Here is a 24,800-nt window from a genome sequence, read left to right on the forward strand (position 1 = left end):
TGCTCCCAAAAGTAGGAAAGGCAGGCCCCCGTGGCCCCTCCCTGGACACTTTCACCAGAGCAGGGAAGGTCCGCTCTCTAGGGGCGGGTCATGGTAGAAAGCATGCGGACTATGGGGTCAGCCAGGCCTGGGTTCAAATCCCAGCTCTACTTACCAGCTGTGTGGCCTCATGCAAGTCACTTAACCTCTCTGAGGCTGAGTTTCCTCATCTGAAAAGTGGGGCTGATGATAGCACCTCTATCCATCTCACAGATGTATCATGAGAACTCATTAAGAGGACGGGCATGAACACATTCTGGAAACTCTCAGGTGCATTAAGAACTCAGCTCTGGACCGGGAGCCGATGGTGGCCCCTGGGACCCGGAGTAGGGAAGGGCAGCCTTCTCTCTGGCAGAAGGGTCCAGAACACAGGAGAGAGGCATAGGGGAGGGAAATGAAATCCCAGGGGGATGGGATGGGACGGGGCAGAGGAATCTGGAGAGAGGAGAGGATGGGATGGATAAAGGACCAGGAGCGGCTCTTCTGCAACGAAGGACAGAAAATACGGACCACAGTCCCTTTGCCACCGCTATTCCTCCAGGAAAGACCCCAGAAGCCCAGTCTCCAGCCCCCTCCCCAGCCTGTTTCCACTGCTCCTTCTCACCGCTGAGTTGAACCTCAGGTGACAGATGTTACAGGAGATGAAGAGCTTCTTCTTCAGAGGGGAGGGAACCCCAAATGTGTGACTGATGACAGCTTTCTGGACCGGGTCCATCTGTGAAGGGGGTGGGAGTGCACAATAACTTCGGGGTCAGCTCAGTAAGGGCAGGGGGCAGGGGGCGGGCACTGCAAAATGCCAAAAACTAAGACTGTTGAGGACGGCAGTGATCAGCCCAGAGGAGGAAATTTCCCATGTCTGTGGATATTCGACAGAGAAAAAGAAACAGCCTCTTCCCTGGCTGACTTTCTCTGTCAGCCTAGGCTTCTGCTTAGAGGCAGGGGGATGGCCAGGATGACCTCCATGACCTTGCGAAACAGAACCATGTGCTGGTGATCACACTGGCGTCTCTTGCCACCCCTCTGGTCTCTTTTTTTCTCATTCGCAAGAATCACAACTATTGGGACAGAGAGTTGGGGGCAGGCAGAAGCAGAGAAAGGAATTTGGAATTTCCTCTCCCATAACCCAGACTTGTGCTGGACCTGCGGGCTGGGGGAGGTAAGGCTTATCAGTTCTGTCACTGTCACCGGGTCTGAGAGGGAGAGGGACAGCCATGGCCCAGGGGCGGTGGGGGGCTCGGGGGGGCAGCAGGGGCAGCAAGTGGAAGCCAGAGGAGGGTTCCCCGAGTAGTAGGGTCGTGTCTCTGGCATATTAATTTGCATGTTTTTTTCTTTTCCTTATTTTAAATCAATTTTTTTTCTTCTATCAAACCAAGCTTTTATGTTCCCTTTTCTCAGGGGCTAGGTTGTTGGGCCCAAAGCAGAAGCTGTCTGGGCTTGCTCGTCAAGAGGAACTTTCCAAACCTTCCTGAGAGAGGAGAACAGAAGCTTTGAGAGAAAAGCATGGTTTCAGAAACTTCCCTGAGAAGAGAAAGAGGCTCTAACTCCCACAGCACCCAGGGCGGGGGCGTGCAGAGGACAGGACTTCAGAGGAGAGGGGCCTGCAGGGCCCCCAGTAGGAGGACGACAGCGGGTTGACCCCCTCTTAGGGATTATGTGCCTGAACAGTGAGCATGTCAGCAAGTGACAGCGGGGACCGAAGACCAGAGGACCCTCCCTAAATGTCTCAGGCTCCTTAGGACCTTTGTACAACCCTGGAGGGTGGGAAGGAAGGAGCTCCCAAGGGTGACTGAGACGGAATTTCCTACCATCTTGTCAGGATGCGGTGGGGCTCATCAATGATTATATTTGATTTTCCAAATTTTTTAAAAAAGGGGACGTACCTTATAGCTCATGTAGTGAAGTAAATTTCATATTTACACACATACACACATGGAAATACATGTTTCCGTGTATACAGACTAGTAGGCAGACACACAGCGCATAAGCTTACAGGCAGTTACAAATTACAGAGACAAGTGGAAAGGTACACACTGGCATGCACACCAATGGCACGCACCCACAAACTTACCGGCACCCAAACCACGCAAAACACACACTCAGAGGCCAGACACACACCAAACACATGCACAGTCGACACAAAGACACAAAAAACTCTCAGATACACAGGCACATACACTAATTACAGACAACTACCCAGGCACAAAGAGTTTGTAAACACACATGCACAAACTCACACCCACGAATAACAGAGTCCTATAGAGACAAACTAAAACAGAAAGGCACACCCCAAGTGCACACAGACATACACAGATCATCCACAGACATCCCTACAGAGAAACTCAAGTGAAACCTGCAGTTCACAGGCCCCCCGGGGCCCAGCAGTAGTTGCTGGGGGAGGGGGTGATACCATCCTGGATCCCTGGACTAAGTGGGAGCTGGGCCCCATTTCAGGAGCATCTGGTCACTCTGGTGACCAGCTTCTGAGAGCTGGGCCCTTGCAGCCCCCCTTCCCCTCCACCCCCATGCTCGGCTGCATGCCCCCCACCCGCCAGCCCAGCCCGTACCGTGCTGAAGTTGGGGAAGAGACTGAGCGGGGTGGCGCCATTGAAGTGGAAGGCGAGCAAGTGCTTGAAGTCCAGCGGGGGCTGCAGAGGCCTGGCGGGCAGGGGCAGGGAGGCCAGCAGGGGGCTGGGGGTGCTGGAGGCCGGGCCTGCTGCAGGAGGAAGAAGGGCAGGGTCTGAAACGGGGAGCCACGGGGCTCACTCCTCCCTCCGCAGCCAGAACAAGAGGCTGATGGGCTTCTTGGGTGTAGAGAGAGAGCAGAAGCCCCTGTCTCCCTGTTCACAAAGTAGCACTGGCCGAGCCCAGGGCGATGACAGCCCATTTCTGTGCCTCTCCTCTCCACAACTGGGGAAGCAGAAGCAGGGAGTCCACAGTTCCAGGCTGCCAGCCCAGAAGGATGACCGCCAGCCCAGAAGGATGCCCACCACCCCACCCCACCCACAGGGGCAGCATAATGACCTAAATGAAGCCCAGAGGGGAGTCAGGCCAAGGGAGTCAGGCCCCTGACACACACACCACCACGGAGACTGCTTGATGCACTGGGTTTCCACTTTATTGCAAATTAAACCCAAACCCAGGAGGCCTGGGGAAAGGCCAGCCCCCTCCCCTCTCACTACCTACCCTGTCCAGATCCCCACGTGGTTCACAGCAAGGGCAGACAGAGGGGATAGGAAACCCACTGGAATCTGAAAAGATGTGTTCCCCAGCTCTGGTGAGGCCCCAGCTGCTTCCTTCAGGAGGCAAAAAGCCCTCCGACATCCCTGCGCTGGGCCTGAGGCTGCTCCTCAGAGTCAGCCGGTCCAGAGCTGTGGTTTTACAGTCTTTGGTCTTAAAGGTCTGAGGCAGGGGCCCGGGTTCAATCCCTGGTCGGGCAACTGAGATCCCACAAGCCAAGCAGTGGGCAAGAAAAAAAAAAAAATCTGTTGGGAATTCCCTGGCAGTCCGGTGGTTAGGACTCTGCGCCGAGGGCCCGGGTTCAATTCTTGGTCGAGGAACTAAAATCTAAAATCCCGGCGTGGCAAAAAATAAAAAGTCTGAGGCAAGGGCAGGGGAAGGCTAGGAACTTAGAGAGCAACCAGACTTTGAGGAAGAAAAAAACTAGAAATAAATTTAGTCCACCTGGGACTTTTTTGGACCCTGTCATTACAAAACCAAAAGAAGTCCTTTTAGATTTCGTGTATTAACACTGTGAAAGATAGGATAGATTTATTTTACATTTATAGATGTGTATGTCGATATACACAGCCATATACAGAAAAGCCTCAGGCAGCCTACTGGTGAGGAGGGCACCACCACTTCCCTTGAACTGTTAGCTTGTGCACAGAGAGGGTGCTGTGCTGTGTGTCAAAAACAAGGGCGGTCATCTGCTCTGCAGTCACATCTGAAGAGATGTTGCTAGAAGTGGGGGCCAACAGTCAAGGACCCAGTCTCCTCTCCTTCAACCCCTGAATTGTGCAGACCCGGTCTTCCTCCCTCCAACCAATAGCCCCTCAACTTTTCTAGGACCAAAACTTAGGCTGAGTTCAGAGGGAAAGGGGTGAGCTACTCTCACCAAACTCTGGAAAGGTCAGGAGTGATATTTAGGGTGCCCCAGACCCTAGCACTTCTGCCCACTGGCCCGAGCCCCGCCCCCCCCCCCCCCGATCCAGCCCCTCCTCCACAGCCCATGGGGTCGGGTTAGTACTCAGCGTGGAGCACAGGAAGCACGGGGAAGGTGGGTGGGAGGCCACAGCTAGGAGGTCAGCTTGGGTGCAGCACAGTCAAGTCCGGCTTGGCCCTTAGAGAGCCTAGGGCCCCGGGCTGGCTGGACAGAGGAGAGGAGGCCGCCCTCACGTGAGCTGCGAGCCCAGGAGCCCCTCGCCCCACCCACTCTCTAGGAACTCCACCGCCAGCGCAAAGTCAAACTCGCGCAGCGGCGGCCCATCCACCGCTATCTTCACCGCGGGGCCGCCCCGGCCTTCCCCCGCCCCGCCCGGCCCCCACCACCGCAGCTCCCGGCTGCGGCCGACCTTGTCCAGGAGGCCGGCGCCCGCGGGCAGCGCCAAGGCCAGGGAGGCGAGTGCGGCGAAGTCGGGGAAGAGCTCGTGCAGTTCAGAGCGCGCGCACGCCAGCTTGGCGCACAGGGCCCGCGGGCCCAGCCGCCCCAGGCTGCACACCACGCGTTTGAAGAGCGCAAAGTCGCCCAGCGCCCGCTGGCGCACCACGGCGGGGGCGAAGGCGCGCAACAGGACGCGCAGCGCCCCCTCGCCGTGCGCGCCCAGCTCCTCGGGTGCCTGCGGGTAGAGGCGGGGGTCGAAGATCGCCGCCAAGGCGGCCACGGCGTCCAGCGAGGGCCCGGGGTAGGAGTCCCGCAGCCCCCTCCGCATGGAGTCCAGGAAGGCCCCCCGCAGCCGTTCCAAGCCCTGGACCGCAGCCTCGGAGTAGCCCACCAGTTCCACACCGCGGTAGGTGCAGCGGCCGCGGCCCAAGTCAGGGCTGGAGGTTGCCAGTTCCTGCAGGAAGCCCTGGAGACGCGCCCCACCTGAGCTGCGCTGCGCTTGGAGGGAGGCTGCAGCTGCCATCACCAGCGGCTGCAGCAAGGCCAAGTCCGGCTCTTCTGGCTGCAGGACAAGGGCGAGCTTCTGCACGGACGGCAGAGCATCCAGCAGGAGGTGGGTGAAGGCCACAAAGGTGAACTGGCGCAGGGCGAGGGCCAGTGCCCTGGTTGTAGGTGAGGCTGGGGCAGAGGCCTCCAGCGTGGGCACCAGGCAAGGCCAAGCCTCAGCCACTGCTTCCACCACAGGCAGCAGGGAGGCCCAGGGCACTGGCCGTGGTCCTGCCAAGTCAATAGCTGCAAGGTCCAGTGCCGCCCGGAGCTCAGGGAGCACGTGGGAACTGGGGCCACCGTGGAGGCGGAATAGGGCATCCAGCACACTTTCATATTCACCTAGGTAGGCAGGGGGCTTGGGATCTGTCCGGCCGGGGAGGCAGTGTAGCTCCATGAGCAGTGGGCAGGCGGCCTGGAGCTGCGGGCCCACGCTCCCCAGGCGGTCACTGGGGAGGCTTGAGCTGAGCCAGGCCAGCTTGGATGCAGACACGCCGAAAGCCTGCAGAATGTCCAGGAGTTGGCCAGCGGTGGCCTCGCCTTCCTGTAGCTCCACACTGCCCAGGAAGGTGGCGGCAGGTTGGCCATCGCAGGGGGACACCGAAGTGGCAAACAAGGCCAGACTGTGGGACTCAGGCCAGTCCCGGGTCTCGTCCAACACCAGGCCCACATACGGGGATGCCTTCAGGCGTTGGCAGGCCTCTGTGTGCAAGACACTGGCAATGGCCACCTGGGACAGCCAGGGAAAGAAAGGGAGGGAGGACAGAGTTAGGCTTGTCCTGAGAAGAGGAGGCAGGCAGGGTGGGGTGATAGAAAGAGCACAGGCCTGGGATTGGACTAATCCTAGCTTTGCCACTTACTGACTGTGTGACCTTGGGCAAATCATTTCACCTCGCTGTTCATCTCTGTTTCTTCAGCTCTAAAACCAGGCTAATACCTGCCCCCAAGCTCCTCAAAAGGTTGTTGTGACTCGTATCTTAGTGCCCTGACCAGGGATTGAACCCGGGCCCTCAGCAGTGAAAGCACGGAGTCCTAACCACTGGACTGCCAGGGAATTCCCATCGATGTAATTTTGTGTTGTACTTATAAGCGTAAAAAATGCTTTAGGAACCATAAAGATTCTACAGCGTTTTGTGTGTGTGTGTGTGTTTTTCTACAGCATTGCCCCTGTCAGCCTTATTCCTGGGGGTCTCCCTCTGCTGTGCTGCTCAGGGATTAACTGATAGACACGTTGACTCCCTACCAGTTACACAGGGCCCCAGCTGTGTACTGTTTGTCATCTCTCTGGGGGATGAGATCCAACTCCCCCACCCCCTTACCAGCCCCCAGGACTCATACAGCCAGTGCCTAGGAGAGAGCTGCAATATGCATGCCCCCAGGGGCCACATGGGTGATATTGACCTTGAAGTGGGCCAGGGATAAACCAAAGGGAATGGGGAAGCCCATGCCCTGCTCTCCAACTCCAGAACTTCATGCCCTGACTGCACAGGACCTAGCTTTTCAGTAGAAGTCACAAATCCACATTTTTATATGTAATCTCTTGTTTTTCTGTTGTTTTTGTTTTTGTTTATCTTGGAGACTAATTTTTCATAAAAACACTGTGAAAACCACCAAAACACATCTGTGGGCCAATCAAGCTCCCAGGCTACCAGTTTGCAACCTCTGACCTAGGTAGTGAGGGGAGCGGACCTGAGCCCCTGAAGACAGGGCCTGGTCCAGCCTCTTCACTGTTCGGCACCCAGGAGCCGGCCAGGGGCCTGGCACCTAGTACGCCCTCAGTGAAGGCTCTGATGGGCGAAGGTGTGAATGAAGTGCTTTGGCCGCTGCCCCGGGGGCCTGGCATGCTGGTGCCATGCCCAGATGGCTCGATGTTTTCCCTCCTCAATCCCTCCCCCACAGCCCTGGCTGCCACCCACCTGCATGTCCCTCACCCTCCTGGGACTGTAGTAATCACCGTGCTCCATGCCCAGCAGCGCCTGGCACAGGTTGAACCTCTGCAGCTCGAGCAGGGCAGAGCAGCGGTCGTCAGGCACGTCCTCCTTGGCCATGCAGTACACCGTGGTCAGCACGGCCACCTTGGCCGGGTTCGCTTCCACATTGACACCCCTGAAGCTGGGAGTGGTCGCCAGGCCCGGACAGGTCCCTCCACCCTCAGCCTGGCCCTCAAAAGTGGGCCGGCCCCGGTTGACGGCCAGAGCCTGGCGGTGGGCCCCCGAGGTCACGTGGCGCAGCAGGGCGTGGCGCTGGAAGTTGTCGGTGCCCACAGTGAAGGCGTTCTCCGCTTTGCCGTGCTTGTTGCGCACCAGGGCCTGGCGGCACTCGAGGCAAAACATCAGCTTCTGCTCGTAGTCAAAGTCCAGCCAGGTGAACTCCTCTTTCCAGTGCTCGTTGAAGTAACGCTTGCACTTCTTATTGGAGTTGGAAGCCTCTCCGGCTGGTTTCTTCCCCGGGGGCACCATTCCTGCTCGAGGGGCAGGGCGCCCCCAACCCCCACCCAAATGCTCTTTCCCCCCCAGCCTGCCCCGCACACCGAAGCACCTCCTTTGACAAGGGGAGTCGGTGGGGAGGCAGGAGGGGGGCAGCCCGCCAGGCTAATGGGGACCATCCATCTAACTTAGCCCGGAAAGTTTATTTCCACTCCGCTGGTGGGAGACTGGAGGTGAAAGAGACAAGGGAGAGGTGTTAGGCGTCCACTGGGGGTTCACGCTGCCCACAGAGGACTCCCCGGGCGAGGGGTGGACGGACCCAATGGGGAAGGGCTACTGGGAGTGGGCCATAAAGTGTTATCCAAAGTGGGTAGCGGTATGGGGGCTCCAGCCCCCTCTAAGGGCCTCCCTCTATCCAGGACAAGGCATCGATTGCTTTGACTGCTGAAGCATGTCAGAACTCAGAGCTGGAAAGACTAGCACCATCAATGCAACCACGTCTTATAACCCCGAGACAGACAGTGGTTCTCAGGGCTCACGAATAACTCGTGGCTGAATCCTGGCTCCTCGCCCGAAGGATAACTGGTGCCATCAGGCCACAGTCATTTGTGTCATCAGAAGGAAGTTAGCACGAGGCTGAGCTCCCAGAGCCACAGGACTGAGGAATGGGACTTGTGTTCTCTGCAGCCCCCTTCTCTAAACATACGCATGGGCACACTCACACACACACACCAGTCGTGTGGTTCTGGGAAGGGTAGCCCAGAAGCGGGGGCTGGATTCCAGACTAAAGGCAGCCAGCTGGTTGCCTCTACCTCCCTCACTCCACCACCACCCCAGGTGCGAGGCGAGGATGAGGGGTTCAGGACCCCACGGCCACGTCCAGCTGATGGCCAAGACCTGCCACCTCTGCTTCCTCATTATCTCTCACACCTGCCCCTCCTCTCCATGTTTACTGATAACAACAGCGGTAACTACCATTTACCAAGTGCGAACTGACTCAGGCCCTGTGCTAAGGATTGCGGTGACTCCATCAGGAGACCAAGATTACTCTTGCAAGTACTCTCTGAGGATGGTGTCATCCTCACTTTGGACAGGAGGAAACTGAAGCTCGGGAGCTTTAAGTGACTTGCCCAAGGTTTGCCAAGCAGTAAGTGGCTGAGGTGGAATTAGAACCCAAGTCCTCCTGACGCCACGGGCCATGCTGAGACCCTGGCCTGCACCGTCTCACCTGGATTACGCAGCGGCTTCCGCCTCTGCATTTGTTCCCCCACATTCATACCTCACGTTAACAGCCAGAGAGCAAGGCCACACACAGATCCCACTGCGTCACTGCCCTGCTTCCGCCTCTTTGGTGGTGTCCCATTGCCTAAGTCTACATACCTCACCATGAGCCGGCGAGACCCCCCCCAGCCTCTGGACACCTCCAGACCCTCCCCACTCCTGTCTGCTCAGCCAGCTCCAAAGGCTTACCATGCCCCACACACATTACTGTTATTTCTGCTCCTGCCTCCATCCCCTGTGCCTGGAACTCCCCATCCCGCCTCTTTCCCTGGCTATTTCCCATTCATTCCTGGAGAGCAGCTCAGGCATCCCCTCTGCCACCCTGATCCACGCCCCCCAACCTGGGCTGGTACCTGTCCTCTATTCTCCCATAATTCCCCGTGTATGAGTCTTTGTAACACAATATGGTGAACACAGGGATGCTCTACGTCTCTCTGTACTTGGTTCCTGGAAGGTCAAGATCACATTTGTTCATTTTTGTACCTCTAAGTCCCTGTACAGGACTGGGCATGCAGATGGCTCTCAGCAAAAGCTGGTTGTTTAAAAGAACGAAAGGATTATTTTGGCTATATGAAACAACCTCCTGTTTCTTTCTTTTTTTAAAGATTTTTTTTGATGTGGACTATTTTCAAAGTCTTCACTGAACTTGTTACAATATTGCTTCTGTTTTGGTTTTTTGGCCGCGAGGCATGCGGGATCCCAGCTCCCCTGACCAGGGATCGAACCTGCACCCCTTGCATTGGAAGGCGAAGTCCCAACCACTGGACCGCCAGGGAAGTCCCAACAACTTCCTGTTTCTGAGACTGTTGGTTTAGCTGATTCTAAACTCTGAGAAAGCAGTGACTGTCTTGCCCACCTGATATTATCCCCAGCACCCCGTGTGGAACCTGGCACTTAGTAGGTAGGTAAAGTAAGGGCAGATGAGTAGAATTCCACGGGCAGCCCATTCAGTATAAGGAGAAGCACTCCACGTTGCCAGAAGTGGGTGAACCTTGCTGGTCCTCTTCCCCTGGACTCTGAGTAGCCATTGGTACGGCCCATCACACCCTCCTGAAACACACTTTTCTCTTGCCTTCCAGGACACCACATCCCTTGGTTTTCCTTGCTCCCGTCAGCCACTCCTCTGATGTCATCTCATCCTCTTCTTCCCTATCTCAAACTGTCCAAAGAGTTCAGAACCATCGCTACAGGACACTCCTCTGGGCACCACACCTTTCCATCCAACTGCCTTCCTGGCTTTTCTAAACAGATCTCTCCTGTATCTGTCCCTACAAAATATGCTCCTCTCCCAGGCTGCCCCGCTCAGGAAAATGGCCCTTTCTCCCACCCAGGTGCTCTGGCCAGAAAACTGGCCATCCAATCCCCACTCTCTTCCGCATCAGGACCTGGTCTGTCCACAGGTCCTGTTGATTCCACCTCTACGATCTACCTCTAACTCATCCCTTCTCTCCATGCCACTGCCACCATCCTTGTCCAGGCCACCATCATCTCTTGCTTGGGCTCTGGCAGTTGCTTCCTGATGGCACTCTGGGTCTCCACTCTTACCCCTGTCTGGGGTCAGAGACTCTCAGTAGCCAGAGGGGGCTTTTTAAAACATACAGCTTAAAATCCCTCCATGACTGCCCATTGCTCTGAGGCCAGCACCAGAATCCCTTTCAAGATCTACCAAATGCCCGGGCACTGCTGACCTCTCTGGGAGCCACTTGTGCCTCCCTCCCCTTCCAGCTACACTGGCCTTCCCTCAGTTCCTCCAGAGTGCCAGAGTCCCATCCCCAGAACCTCTGCACATGCTGCGCCTTCTTCTGGAATGTTCCCACCCTCCCTCCCAACACTTTGCCTAGTCCGCTTTCCCTCTGGTCTTAGCATAATGACCTCTTCAGGGGAGGCTTCTCTAATTATCCTTCCCCAGCAAGTCCCCTTATTTTCTGTCACTCCCCCCTGTTTGTTCCCTCCAGCGCACTCCCCAAAGTTTACAGACCTGCTTATTTCTGTGTAGTTCTATTGCTTGCGCTCTTGCTGTCCGCCCCCCTCCCCCGGAAAATTCCCTGAGGGCAGGTAAGGTAATTTACTTGCTCCTCTCTGGACTCCAGAGAAGGGACCCACGGCTGGCCCCCAGCAGGTGCTCCACAAACTCTGAGGAGTAAATGACTCAGGAAGCACAAGCTCTCAGGCAGAGAGAGCAATGGAGTGGGCCCCTGGGCACCTTTTGGGTGGCTAAAACAGCTGCCTTTGACATCCTTTCCTCCTAAGGTCCCGTGATTCTGTGACTTTGTGCAGACCACCACCCAAAGGGTCTTAGAATGGAGAGGAGGTGCAAAGTCAAGGTGACACCCTTCTGGGTTTTTGAGAAAAGAACAGAAGAGTAGGGAGGGAGGAGGCCTGGGAAGATGGAGATTCTGAAACTGTACTGTCCAACAGGGTAGCCACCAGCCACATGTGGCTGTTTAAAATTAATCAGAATTTTATTTTATTATTATTATTTTTTAATGGCCGCACCACATGGCTTGCAGGGATCTTAGTTCCCCGACCAGGGATCGAACCCATGCCCTCGGCAGTGGAAGTGCAGAGTCCTAACCACTGGACCGCCTTGGAATTCCCCAGAATTTTAAATTTTTAAAAATTCAGTTCCTCAGCCGCACGAGCCACACTTCAACTTCTCAATAAGCGTGTGTGGCTAGTGGGTATTGTACTAGATGGCCCAGATGGAGAACATATGCATCATCCCAGAAAGTTCTATTGAACAGCGCTGCTCTAAAAGACCAGGCAAAAGCCATTGACATTCTCCTACCTCAACCTGAGGGAACCGGGCTGGGTGGGGCGGGATGTAAGACGTGACTCTTGAGGGGCTCCTGGGGCGATGTGTGTTGGCCGGTGGTCCCCACTCCACCCCTGCACATAAGCCTCAAACAGTGTCTATATGGCTCCAGGATGGGGGTCCCCAGTCTCCTCCCCAGGCTTCTTTGGGTATCCTACTTTCGGGACCCCACTAAGAGGAGTCCACGCTCCTGGCAGAGTAGGGGCAGGCGCCCCCTCCCCTGGCAGCCCGGTGAGGTAGGGGCTCCCTGCACACCCCTGCCCATCCTCCCGGGGCCTGGATGCGGAGGGCTGGGGAACTTCCTCTGGGGGGCGCGTGGTGCAGGAGCTCTCCGATGGGTGCCGCCCGCGCCGTGCCGCCTCTCCCGCAGGACCCCCAGCCCCCGTGGCCGCCCCCTGCCTGGAGGTTCCTGGAGGGGGCGCCGCGCCCGGCCCCCTCCCCTCCCCGGCCCCCGCACGCACGCACTCACGGAGTCTCGGGAGCCACCATCTTGCGCGGTGGACGCTCTGGCCGCGGTCTCCTTGGGCTCCACTGAGCGACAGCAGCCACTAGCGGTAACCGGGGCGAAGAGGCGCCAACGGCGGCGCGGGCCGGGGTCGCGGGCAGGGCGGCGGCGCCCCCGGGGCTCGGATGGCCGCGCCCACCTGCCGCCGCTCTGGCCCGGCGCACCCTTAGCCCGGCGTCGCTCTCACCCTCCCCACCGCGTGCGCTGCAGCAGGAGCAACTCAGGTTAGACCGCAGGAAAGATGCTCCCCGCCAGCGGGAGGGACAGTGGTCATTCATTCACCACAGGTATCCGTGGGTTCCTAGAGGAGCTCACAGGTGAGAGCTGACTGGTGAGAGCCAAACAGGCGCAGCGCTAAGGAAGCTACACTCTGGCAAGTGCCCCGAGCGAGAGTGATGAACAAAATGCTTTGGGATCACAGAGGAGCATGCGGTCAGCTGAAGGTCATCAGCCTGGAGAGGCAATTAGGTTTCACAAAAGGGTCAGTGAGATTTTACCAGGCGAAGGGCATTTCAGCAGTGGGAATGGCAGAGCCATCGGGAACCACTGTGAAGTTCAAAGTCGAGTGCAGGTTCTCAAAGCTCAAGGTAGAACAGAGGTATGGAAGCTCTACAGTGAATGCTGGGGATTTTGATCCCGGCCTTGTGGGGAACCCCAGGAGGTGGGTGAGCTGGAAAATCATGTGGGATCTTAGTTCCCCGACCAGGGATTGAACCCAGGCCCTCGGCAGTGAAAGTGCAGAGTCTTAACTGCTGGACCACCAGGGAATTCCCAGGAAATGAGTGTTTTAATCTAAAGAGTTATTTGTAACGCGGATGACAGAAATGGGGTGGGTGGGAGGAGTGACCTCTTCCTAGAACTCTCAGACACCCAGGAGACCCTCACCCCTGTGTGGGTTTCCCTGCAGGAGGAATGTGGGTGGTACCCCAGCCTCCCAGACCTGGAGGCCTGCAGTGGAGCTCCAGTAATGACATCAAACTCTGAGGCCTTGTCAGCCCAGCACTTAGCCTCAGTTTCCTCACCTGTGAAGTGGGAATTACAGCCGGGTAAGGAGGAAGGGGCAGGACAGGAATGGGTCTGAGGACCAAATGAGGTGCTGGGTGTGGAGGCCGTTTGCACAGGGGGTGCAGGGCACTTGGTGACCCAGTCTCCCCTTCCGGTCAGCACAAAGTCACCCGGAAATGCCTGCCAGCCCCCGCACAACTGGGTACACTCCTCTCCCACTCAAGGCTTAAGGCACACGTTGAGGTCAGGGCCTCTCCAGTGGTTGCTGGGAGCTCCCCACAGCCCCCTTCACGCAGCGCTGCTCTGAGCCGCCCACCATCTGCCTCTGACATCCACTGTGAGCCCTGGCCCCCAGGGCCGCTGGGATGACGCACGAGTCATGGCACATGCACACACACGTGTGGCCACTTGGCTTGTGGGTACACTCAGATGAAGGGAGGCACTGCAGCCCCCACCCCTGTCCCAGGATGGCACCACACAGCCTGGCGGGTCTAGAATTCTGCACCCCCAAAACAGTCAGGTGTGTGTTGGGGGGTCTTCTCGGGTAGCATCTTGCAACAGAACAGCCACCCTGGCTAAGTGTCTCAGAGCAGTCCCTCCCCACCCCTGGCCAGGGGTCCACAGCCGGGACCCAGGGCTCACTGGGTGGCTGCCTCAAGAGGGTGGGTTGTTACTCTGATCAAACAGGAATAAACCAGACTAAGTGACGGAGAAAAGGCCACCCTCAGGGGTCCAACAGAGACTAGGGCAGGGGTGCAGAACAGGTGTCTCATGAAATAACATCACCCTGCCTACCATCCAAGGGAGAGAATCCGGGGAAACTACGTCCTGCTGTTTTGCCATCACTGGGAAGGATACACACGAAAGAGCACAGGGACACACACCCTGAGGTCCACAGGCATCCACACAGATAGTGACAGGGACAGACACCAAGGCACACACTCACACACATCTCCCCATGGTGAGACCGTCTATGCACACTGGTGTGTGCACATACGGAGGTGGTACCCACGCAGAGACAGACAGATACCCCTGCTGGCCAAGGGGCGGGCACAGAGGCCACGCATGAGCATACATGAACACACAGGCAACAGCAACAAAGACACAGATCATATATACCCAGAGGGACAGACACAAAAGGACACGCAGACCCCTACAGATGCACATACAGACAATATAGAACAACAGGCATGCAGTGGCACACAACAGCACAAAGAGAGGTGCACGTACACAAAGATCCATATACGGAAACACACACACACACACCCCTTACAAAATTACATACACACAAGCTCCTGTAGCCAAACCCAGAGTCCCCCTCCCACCCCCGCCTCGAGTCAGAGGGGCAGATGGTAGGGTCCTCCCCAAGGCAGGCATGCACGCGCGCTCACACACACACACACACACACACACACACACACACCTCAAATAGTAAAGCTGCCGTTTCTATCACAAATAAAACCAAAACTCTGTGAAGAAAGGGAGTCCAGGAGGGAGAGAGAGCCAAAGGCAGGGAATGAGAGGTTGAACCAAGACCCCCAGCTTGCTCACTCCCCGCTAGGATTAGGATTCCTCCCCACATTCTCCAGCGCCCCCAACCCACCCTGGGCTGGCCAGCACTGTGGAGGCATTGACGCTCCAGACTCCCGCCCTCCCTGCACCTGAGGAAGACCCCCGAGCCCAGTCACAAGAGGAACTCTGCTCCCAGCCCCACAGCCTCCAGCCCTTGCCCTTGTGGAAGGGGATCCTCCACATCCTTAAAGGGTAATGGTTGTTCCCCTCAAAAAGGACCAGGCAACCCCTGTGTGGGGAGGTGAGCCAGGAGACCACGAACAAAGCACGGGGGGCATTGATGTTGACCCCAGCGCCAGCGCGGTGGGTGGACCTCAGCGGGCGCCTGGCTCTCTCCTTCTCTGCTGCATTAACAACTGCCTCTAACCCCCCACCCCTGCTCCTCCAGGCAGCCCCTTAGAGGCAGTTGAAGGTATGATTTGATACAAGGAACCTTTGTAGCGGGCTCCTCGGATGACGCACACCTGCCCCAAAGTGCAGCAGCCTCATTCCTGCAGGCTGGACCCCCAGATTCCCCACCATTCCTGCCACCCCTGCCCCATCTTTGCTCCCGGCCAGAGTGGGGGCTCCCCCTGCCCATCCTTGAACTTGAGAAAAGGTACCAAGAGTCAGCTGGCTACTGGAGCCTCTAAACAGACAACTCTGGGGGGGCCGACAACCGGAGGAAAAGGATAGGGCAGGGGAGAGGGGAGAGGCCCACCCTCGGCTCGAAGCCCCCTCCCCAACCCCCCAGCTCAGGTGTCCTCAGCACTCACCCAAGAGCATTCTCTGCCTTTGGAGGAACCGCTGAGCGCAGGAGTGAGTGAGGAGCAAATGAAACCCAGCCAGAGAGTGACAGAGGGAAGGGGTGGGAGAGTGGAGGGACAGGCGGGGAGGGTGCGAGGGAGGGGCTCCTGCTTCTGCTAGGAAGCCACGGTTACCGGGCCCTGTCTCCCCTCGCCAGGAAGGCGCTGCCTCTTCCCTGGTTTCCCCATCCCAACCACCGGTGGAAAGAACAGGACACTTCTTCCCCGAAGGTATGGGGACAGGGGGAGGGTGTCAGGGGGCCTAGTGCCTCTTATACTGAAGCGAAGAGTTGACCCTGCCCACAGAGGCCTCCAGGGCAGGAGGTGCTTCCAGCCCCTTCTCTGCCTGCCAGAAAATTCTTCTTCTGAACTTTGAAGCCCTGTTTCATTCAGGGCTTGCTGCCGCAGGGGCCCCGTTCTCCTATCTAGCCTTACTTATCCTCTGCCCCCATCCCCTTTTATTTACCTCCTTTTGCTGCAGGGGAAACCGAGGCTCAGAGAGGGGGAAGGGAGCGCAGGTGGCTTGCAGTTCAGTACCTGGACTGCCGGACCTGCTACCTGGGCAATGCCAGGAAGTGGGGAAGGGGTGTTCATCTGATCACCTAGAACTTCTGACACCCCTCATCTGCCCGCACCCTTCCCTCCCACCCATCTTTTCTCTTCTGATTTGGCTCCTTCCTCCCCCTCCGCTTCCTGAAACCTGCGGGCTCCTAACTCACCTGAGCACCTGGTGCCGGGAGGGGTGTGGAATGCGGGAGAGGAGACAGCCAAGCCACAGCTGGATCCAGTCTCGCATTCCAAGCCCGGGTCCCAGCGCTAGCCCCCCGCCCCCTCAGCATCCTGTCTCCACCAGACAATAACCCATAATCTCTGCAGCAGCCAGTTCTCAAGCTGCAGAGAAGGTCTGGGGAGGGGGTGGCGGCAGCAGCCCCTGAAAACAGGTTTGTTAGGAAGAGGCTCTCGGGGGAGGGAAGGACTTGCTGGTGTGGGGAGAGGAAGGAAACTCAAGCCCAGAGCTAATTAACCCACCCAGCGACACAGACGGAACCTTTGTCTTCTGCGGGGGCAGGGATCTGAGCTAAGCCCCCTAATTTCCACCCAGACAGCCTTGCCTTTCCTGGTGGCCCCTGGGGGGAGGTGCTGATGGTCAGGTTCACATCTGTGAGGGGGTGCTGTCCAGGGAGAGTAAGGGCACCTCCATCACCTGCCACTTAAGGAGAACTGCAGGAGGCACTGGTTAGACCGCAAGAACTTCTTAGTGGCCTTGGGGGAGCCAAGGTGAAACATGCATCCAGAGGCCTCCGGATGGGTTGGGAAGGGCACTGAGGAGGAACTGGAAACCCAGGGAGATACTGAAGCCATGGGGGGACAGGCTGGAGGGCTTCCGGGGCCTCCTGATGGGCCTGAAATTAATCCATCTGCGGGGAGTGGAGGGTGAGGAGCTCATCAAGCCAGTGACTCAGGTGTGACCCAAACTCAAGGTCTTTGATCTCTGGGGCTCAGAATGCAGCCAGAGGCTTCTGCAGTCAAAGACTAGGAGAGGAGATGGAGGGACTGATTAGAACGGGATCTAGGAGAGGTCTGAGGGCGCAGGGCAAGGGACAGCCTCCATCTGCCACTCTGATGCCTTCCCATCCCCAAAGGCACAGGGGTGTCTGGTACAGCTGCAGCCGTCTTTGCCCTGAAATCCAATATAGTCTGACTCCATCTCCGCTTTCTTGTCCCCCTTAGTGTCTACCCTGTGCTCCCCACCCAAGTCCCCTCTGGCCATTTCGGTAAGCCGGAGCTTAAGTCATTTTTGAAATCTCCTTCTCTCCCCTCTGGTGTCATGTTGCAATGGTGGGGGACAGGGGATGCGCCCTGAATTGGGCAGCTGGGTCAGTCCTGCCAAGAGACACGGGGAGGAACCAGTTGGATTTAGAAGGCTCCCCTCCCTGTCCCTAGCCAGCCTAAGCAGAGTGAGAGATGGCTGGCATCTCCCCATTTTTCAGTTGAGGACACCAAGGCATGGGTTCTGAGCACTTGAATTGCCTGTCCTGGGAGCTGGTCTGCCTGTGCTGGGCCATCCTTCCTCCCCATTCCTGAAACATTAAGGCTCCATCTCTCTTAATGCATGCTGCTCTCCTCAGCAGGAAGGTGGGGAGGGCACGTGAGAGACAGGATTTAGAGTCAGAGATGCTGGGATCTGAACCTGGCTGTGGCCTTAGGCCTGTTGCTTACACTCTCTGAGTTCTAGTATCTCAGTTTCTAAAGTGAGGGCTGAATGCCAATCATCTACGCCCGGGGATGGCTGGGTGAGGAGGGAATGCTGTGCTGCTTGTGGAAGTGCTTTGCAAACAGTTCATCTCCTAAGCACATGCTCATTGGCCCTGGGGGTAGGTCACAGCTCTTTCCCCAAGGTCCAGGTCCAGGTGTCCGTCCCCCAAGCCCGGTGCTGGCCCAACATCCACACTAGAGGTTGGAGGTAGGAGGGTTGAGCCAGCAAACCTTTCTCTCTGCAGGTGTTCAAGAACTACCTAAAATTGTTTAGGGGTACGTGCACGCGCGCGCCTGTGTGTGTGTGATGGTCAATAGGGTCATTGAGTTCAGCCACATTGAGGCGGAGGTTCCTGGGGCCCACACCTCCCATGGGGGGCAGGTTGGGTGAAAGATGCCTCATTCCTGAAGGATGAAAGGGTCTGCTGTGTGGGAGACAGATCAGGAGGAGGGCAGGTGGGGGAATGATCTGGAGGAGGGGCTGGGGAAGGGTGGGGTTCCTGCTGTTTCCCCATCCTGTGCTGTTTCCCCTTCCTAGGTGTTCCGGGCTGACTCACGGGGGGCAGCTGGGTGAGGCTGAGTAAGGAGGCCTCTGACGCAGGCATTGGTGAGGAAGCGCAGAGAGGGGAGAGCCGCCCCCCATGTCTCCCTCCCGCAGACGGCCTCAGGGACAGGATCCTCCAGACAGGATCCCGCCTCACTGCCTGTGACGGCCTGTCGCTGTGCAAGGCGCCAGCCCCCCAGACCCCTAATCAGAGTGACAGCTCCAGGAGGCCCCCCAGAAAGGGAGCCTCAAAGGGGCATGACGGGCCGTCTCACCCCCAGCACCTCAGCGCCCTCCCAGGGAACGGGCGGCCCTCCTGGCTGCCACAGGACGGCGATCTCAGGTGTCCAGGAACAAAGCCGTGTGTTAAGGGCTCCTCACACTTTGCCTCAAGCCTCCTGAAAGTAGATGTGACTCTCTCCATTTCTGGAGGGTGCCCCAGTCAGCCGTGCCCTCAGGGCTCTCTGCTCTGGTCCAGTCTTCTCGAGAGGACTTCCGCACGACTAAGGTCCCCACCTCCTCACCCCTGGGGGAAGTTGCTAGCATTGGGCTGCCTCTCCCACCCCCAGCTCCCAGAGGGCCAAGGAGACAGGAGAGTCCATGGAGGGGGGTGGTTTGCTGGGGGGTCATGACCTGAAGTAGATTCAAAGATAACCAAGCCAAGGGACTTCCCTGGCGGTCCAGTGGTTAAGACGCCGTGCTTCCAATGCAGGGGGCACGGGTTTGACCCCTGGTCAGGGAACTATGATCCCACATGCCGCTTGGTGTGGCCAAAAAAAAAAAAAGATAACCAGGCCAATGGAACACAGGTTCTCCGCTGGAGCCCCGGGATTCCAGGGTTCCCAGAAATCTGAGGATGCAACATCCTCGCTCTAGTCACAGCCATCACCCCCCGGCCCACCATGCTCCCACAGTGCCGCTCACTCCTCTTAGCATGGCGGTGGGGAAGGTCTGGCCCCGTGGCTGTCTTTCCCTCCAGACCGTGAATGCCTGGCACTGCTCAGTACAGAATCCCGGCATCCTGCACGGGGCCAGCGCAGGGCTGGAAGGCTGGTGATGCAGGACAGGTGACTGGAGGGCCAGTGACTTACGAGGTGTTGTTTAACAATCTCCGGGGGGGGCAGTACCAGGCATCGTGTCTCCTGTACCCCAAAACTACCCTGTACTCGGGGGATAAGTACTGTGAGAAAAGGGAAGCCAAGTGAAGGGGGACCCCATCCCTCTGGGCAGCCTGTCTGTGGCCACCAGTGTCTGGTGCTGTGGTCCTTTTTCTCACACCCCACCTGCTCTCTCCACACTGGGATGGTGGGTGGGGGAGAGAAGGAAGGACCACTGCCCGGAAGGAAGGCCTGAAAAGCCAGAGTTAGAGGAGAGCAGGGGTGGGACCAAGTCCTCTGGTCACGGGAATGGCCTTCCCCACCCACCCCTGCCTCCCTCCCAGCGCCCCCTTTCTGATAACGCAACTGTCCATCACAGCATCCCCTAAGCCAGAGTCATCCTTGGCACCTCCCTTTCCCTCGGCCCCACATCCCATCAGTCACCAAGTCCTGCAGAAAAGACCCCAGAATCTGGTTCCACCATCCTACCCCCTTCCTTCTCATGTACCCCCAAGACTTACCTTTCCCCCTCACCAGAGACCTCTAAAAACACTAACTACTCCTGCTCAAAACACTTCAATGATGCCTGTCACCTTCAGGACAAAGGCCAGACGCCCAGCCTGGCTTTGAGGACTTTACAGGCAGCCCCTGCTCACCTCCTGCCACGCCAGCCACTTGCCCAGCCCAGCACCGCCTGCTGTTCCTGCAAAGCCACGGCCTCAGGCCTGGGTGCATTTGCTCTAGCTCAGGGGTCCCCAACCCCCCGGGGCCACTGACTGGTATTGGTCCGTGGCCTGTTAGGAACCAGGCCACATAGCAGGAGATGAGCGGCGGGCTAGCAAGCGAAGCTTCATCTGTATTTACAGCCGCTCCCCATTGCTCCCATTACCACCTGAGCTCCGCCTCCTGTCAGATCAGCGGCAGCGGCATTAGATTCTCATAGGAGCGCGAAGCCTACTGTGAAGTGCGTGTGCGAGGGATCTAGGCTGTGGGCTCCTTATGAGAATCTAATGCATGATGATCTGAGGTGGAGCTGAGGCAGTGACGCTAGCACTGGGGAGCGGCTGCAAATACAGATTATCATTAGCAGAGAGGTTTGACTGCACAGAGACCACAATAAATCAATTGCTTGCAGACTCATATCAAAACCCTCTCAGTGAGCGGCAAGTGAAAACAAGCTCAGGGATCCCACTGATTCTGCATTATGGTGAGTTGTATAATTATTTCATTATATATTGCAATGTAATAATAATAGAAATAAAGTGCACGATAAATGTAATGCACTTGAATCATTCCAAAACCATTCCCCCAGCCCCTCAGTCCGTGGAAAAATTCTCTTCCACGAAACCGGTCCCTGGTGCCAAAAAGGTTGGGGACCACTGCTCTAGCTGCTCTAGCTGTCTCCCTGCCTGGGAGACAAGATCCACCAAGATCCACCTTCAGTGTCACTTCTCTGAAGCATTCCCTGACTTCTGTCAATTCACCTCTCCCTCCCACTTCTCAAAGGAGCCCATCCCCACATCTATGAAGCCTGCTGTTATCTTGGACAAACTTGTCTGCATGTAGTTATCTAGACAGTTCTTTCCTGACAGGCAGCTCTGTTGCCTTTTAAAAACACAAATTCCCAGACAAATGCTGTATGTTCTCACTTACATTGCAGAATCTAAAAAAGCTGAACTCATAGACATAGAGAGTAGAATGGTGGTTGCCAGGGGCTGGTGGTAGGGGAAATGGGGAGATGTCGGTCAAAGGGTACAAAGTCCCAGCTGTAAGATAAATATGATCTAGGGATCTAATGCACAGCACGGTGGCTATAATTAGCAGTACTGCCTTATACGCTTGAAAGTTGTTAAGAAAGTAAATCTTAACTGTTATCTGTACACATACATTCAGAATTATGTGAGGGGATGGAGGTGTTAACTAGCCTTACTGTGGTAATCATTTCGCAATATATACATGTATCAAATCATCACACTATGCCCCTTAAATTTACATTTGTTATATGTCAGTAATATCTCAATAAAGAAAAAATACAAAAAAAAGAAAAAATACAACAAGGTCCTACTGTATAGCACAGGGAAATATACTCAGTATTCAATATTTTGTAATAACCTAAAAGGGAAAATAATCTGAAAAAGAACATATGTATATGTATATATATATCTGAATCACTGTGCTGTATCCCTGAAACTAACACAACATTGTAAATCCACTCTACTTCGATAGAAAAAAAATTAAAATAAAAATATGAATACCCCCAATCAGCAGCTTGCACATAGTAAGCTGTCTGTAAGTATTTGATGAATTAATGAATGACTTTTGAACACACTCACACACACACACTCCAGAAACATCCATACAGTTGAATATGCTCTTATTCAGAGTCACATCCTGGGGTCCAGCCCCGAGTGCTCAGGTGGGGAAGATGGTACCAGCCATTAGAGCATTCCCTGCTTTGCTTATGCAGTGACCTCTGCCTGCGAGGTCCCTTCTTCTCTCACCCCTGTTCTGAAGCTCACTGCAGCCCCCCTCCTTCGGGAGGCCTTTCGTGGCACCCCCAGGTAGAATCGCCCTTTCTCCTTTGTACCCCTGGGGGCATGTCCCACGTAGCACCCACAGCACTCATCTGCTTATTTCGTGTCTGTCTCAGCCTAAAAGACAGTTTCAGTCTTGGGGGCCGGGTGGGGGGAGGAGTAAGACTGGAACGTCTCCAGGCCCCAGCACAGCGCGGGGAACACAGAGGGCATCCCATAAACACTCACCCAAACGACAGGCAGCCCTCAAGAGGTCAGAGTGTAGCCCTCTGGCAAAGCTACCAACCTGGGCTGCAGGGTTTGTGTGCAGGGCATGCTTCTGGTGGCCGCCCCCAGGAACCAGGCAAAAGTTCCGGCCCTTCCTGCCTCTCACGCTGGGCCTGGTTCTGAACGTGTTTCCCCTGCCGGCCAGCAGCCTGCTGTTCCTGGTCTCTCCCATGACTCCCATGTGCCTGTCAGCTGGAATCATCCTCACGTATTCATTCACCCACTTCGCCCAGAAATCTGCCTTGCAGCCAGCGGCCCTCTTGCAGCCCAACCTCTGCAGAGTCATGCCAGCCAGGGAGAGGCCGAAATCCTGGCCAGGAGTCCAGTGGCCAAAGGGAGAGGGCCTTCTCCCGCCTCTTCCCCTGACCACCTCTCAGCCCTTAGCCGGAGTGTCGTGCACTTCGCTGATCCTGGCCTTCAGAGACCAGAGCAGGAGCCCGGGACGCCCCGTAGGTGAGGCCCTTATCTGGAAAACTATCTGCCAGGGGGCTCCTGGCTGGAGAAATGCTGCTGAGGGGGCCTGGTCCTAAAAGATCCCACAGGGAGAGCCCCAGATCCAGAGGAGGCCTCAGACCTCAGGCCCTGAGACACCCCATAGAGGGCTGTCCAGATGCAAAAAAACTTGACGGCATCTGGGGAACTTCAGACTCTAAGACCCCATTGAGGGTACCCCAGACCAAAAGACCCCACAGAGAGAGGCCACAGACCCAGAGCCCCTCACAGGGGCCCAGAACCAAATCTGTGGGAGCAGTGCCCCTCCACACTGACCTGGCCCCAGGGGCGTCTTTCCCAAGCTGAGCTGCCGCAGGCGCCTCTGGTGGGCCCGCCCCCCACAGTGCACCTGGGCCTGGGCTGCCGAGTTCAGCTGGATGTTGCAGACGTCGCAGAGGGTGTACGACGGCCGTTTTCTTTCCCGCTTGGGCTTAGGTGGTTCTGGAGGCCGAGGGGGGCACTCAGCAGCTCCAGATCCGGGGGGCTCCTTCTCACCTGGGGGAGATGGGCTCAGTGGCCGCTTCATACCTGGGCAGATCGGGAGACAAGTAAACAAAAGGCGAGTGCAATGAATACACAGAAGGAGCAAGAGGGCTTCGGGACCCAGAGATGCCTGTGCCCTGTATCCCAGCTAAAATTCCCTGGCCTTCTGAAAGCCCCAACCCAAGGATGGCAAAAGGGAGCAGAAGGGGGGCTGTTTTAAACAAAGTAGCAGTAAAATGCGGGGATATCTGGAAGAGTGTCAGAAATGGCCACACACTGGGTGGCCGACACCTGAGGGCTCAGAGCAAAGCGCTCAGAGGGACAGCGGGGGTCTCAGAAAGCAGGCAACGTGGAGGGAGAGCCAGCAGAGAGGCTAGTGGAGACACTAGCCTGGCCCAAGGCAGGCCAGGAGCTGACAGTGCTGGGACAGGCAGGCCTGTGGTGCCTGCTGGAGATGCAGGAGCTGCCCGCCAGAGGATGACTGCAGAAACCCAACCACCTCATGCCCAGCGCCGGTGACATTCACAAACGGTGACAGTGTGTGGAGCCATCCCCACCCCTGCCCCACGTGGCTCCCGATGCCCCCTGCTGTTAGGGCACCAGTTGGTGTTTACACACACACACACACACACACACACACGCACACGCACGCACGCACGTACGTACGTGCCCGCGCTGGGCCCTGCAGAGCATGCGCATCACCCCTCCAGGCCCCTCCCCTTCGCCTTTCCGACTCACTTCTCTGAACCTTTCCCACCGGACTTTTCTGCCTCCAACTGGCTCTATTCTGTCCCATGACCTTCCTCAGACTGAACTGGGTTGATTTTCACTTCCTTCCTGAATCTGTGTGCATGCTTCCTGCCTCTGCTTCAGATTGGGTATTTCCCGAGGGCAGGCCTGGTGTCCCCCTCGCCAGGATAGAGAATTCCTGAGGTCAGGAACTGTGTCTCTCACTCAGAGTGGGGGAGCCCCAAGGCTAGGGCCTGAGTGAGGAGCGACTGAGCCCATTTCTCTTGTATGGGCTGAATTATGTACGGTGACCCCCACCCCGCCCCCCTCCCCACAAATTCATATGTTGAAGTCCTAACTCCTAGTATCTCACAATGTGATTGTATTTGGAGAGAGGGTCTTTAAAGAGGTAATTAAGTTAAGATGAGGTCATTAGGGTGGGCCCTAATCCAATATGGCTGTTGTCCTTATAAGAAGAGGAAATTTTGGGAATTCCCTGGCAGTCCAGTGGTTAGGGCTCCATGCTTTCACTGCCGAGGGCCTGGGTTCGATTCCTGGTTGGGGAATTAAGATCCCACAAGCCGTGTGGCACGGCCAAAAAAAAAAAAAAAGAAAAGGAAATTTGGACACAGACATTTACAGAGAGAAGACCATGGGAAGACACAGGGAGAAGATGGCCATCTGCAAGCAAAAGAACAAGGCCTTAGAAGAAACCAACTCTGCCTACACCTTGAGCCCAAACTTCTATCCTCCAGAATTGGGAGAAAACAAATTTTTGGTATTTAAGCCACTCAGTCTGTGGTTCTTTGTTACGGCAGCCTAAG

The 24,800-nt window shown here is 56.5% G+C and overlaps 1 protein-coding gene across 12 annotated transcripts in view; it reads right to left on the reverse strand.

Moving 5' to 3' along the window:
• Positions 1 to 24,800, reverse strand: part of ZNF385C (zinc finger protein 385C) — a 56,963-nt gene that overhangs the window by 7,338 nt on the left and 24,825 nt on the right. For 4 of the 12 annotated variants that reach the window (XM_082442551.1, XM_082442559.1, XM_082442557.1 and 1 more), the window contains 3 exons: positions 23,041 to 23,292; positions 2,604 to 2,752; positions 644 to 754 (listed from right to left, as the gene is read on the reverse strand). In XM_082442551.1, coding sequence (XP_082298677.1) covers positions 644 to 754; positions 2,604 to 2,752; positions 23,041 to 23,290 — 510 coding nt within the window. In that variant the 5' untranslated portion in view covers positions 23,291 to 23,292. Of the gene's footprint in view, positions 1 to 643; positions 755 to 2,603; positions 2,753 to 5,527; positions 5,916 to 7,101; positions 10,714 to 12,172; positions 12,341 to 23,040; positions 23,293 to 24,800 lie in introns of those variants that run through there. The other 8 variants (XM_082442555.1, XM_082442556.1, XM_082442549.1 and 5 more) reach the window with 5 other exon arrangements.

Source organism: Balaenoptera physalus (assembly GCF_965194825.1).
Source record: "Balaenoptera physalus genome assembly, chromosome: 20".
Lineage (NCBI taxonomy): Eukaryota > Metazoa > Chordata > Mammalia > Artiodactyla > Balaenopteridae > Balaenoptera > Balaenoptera physalus.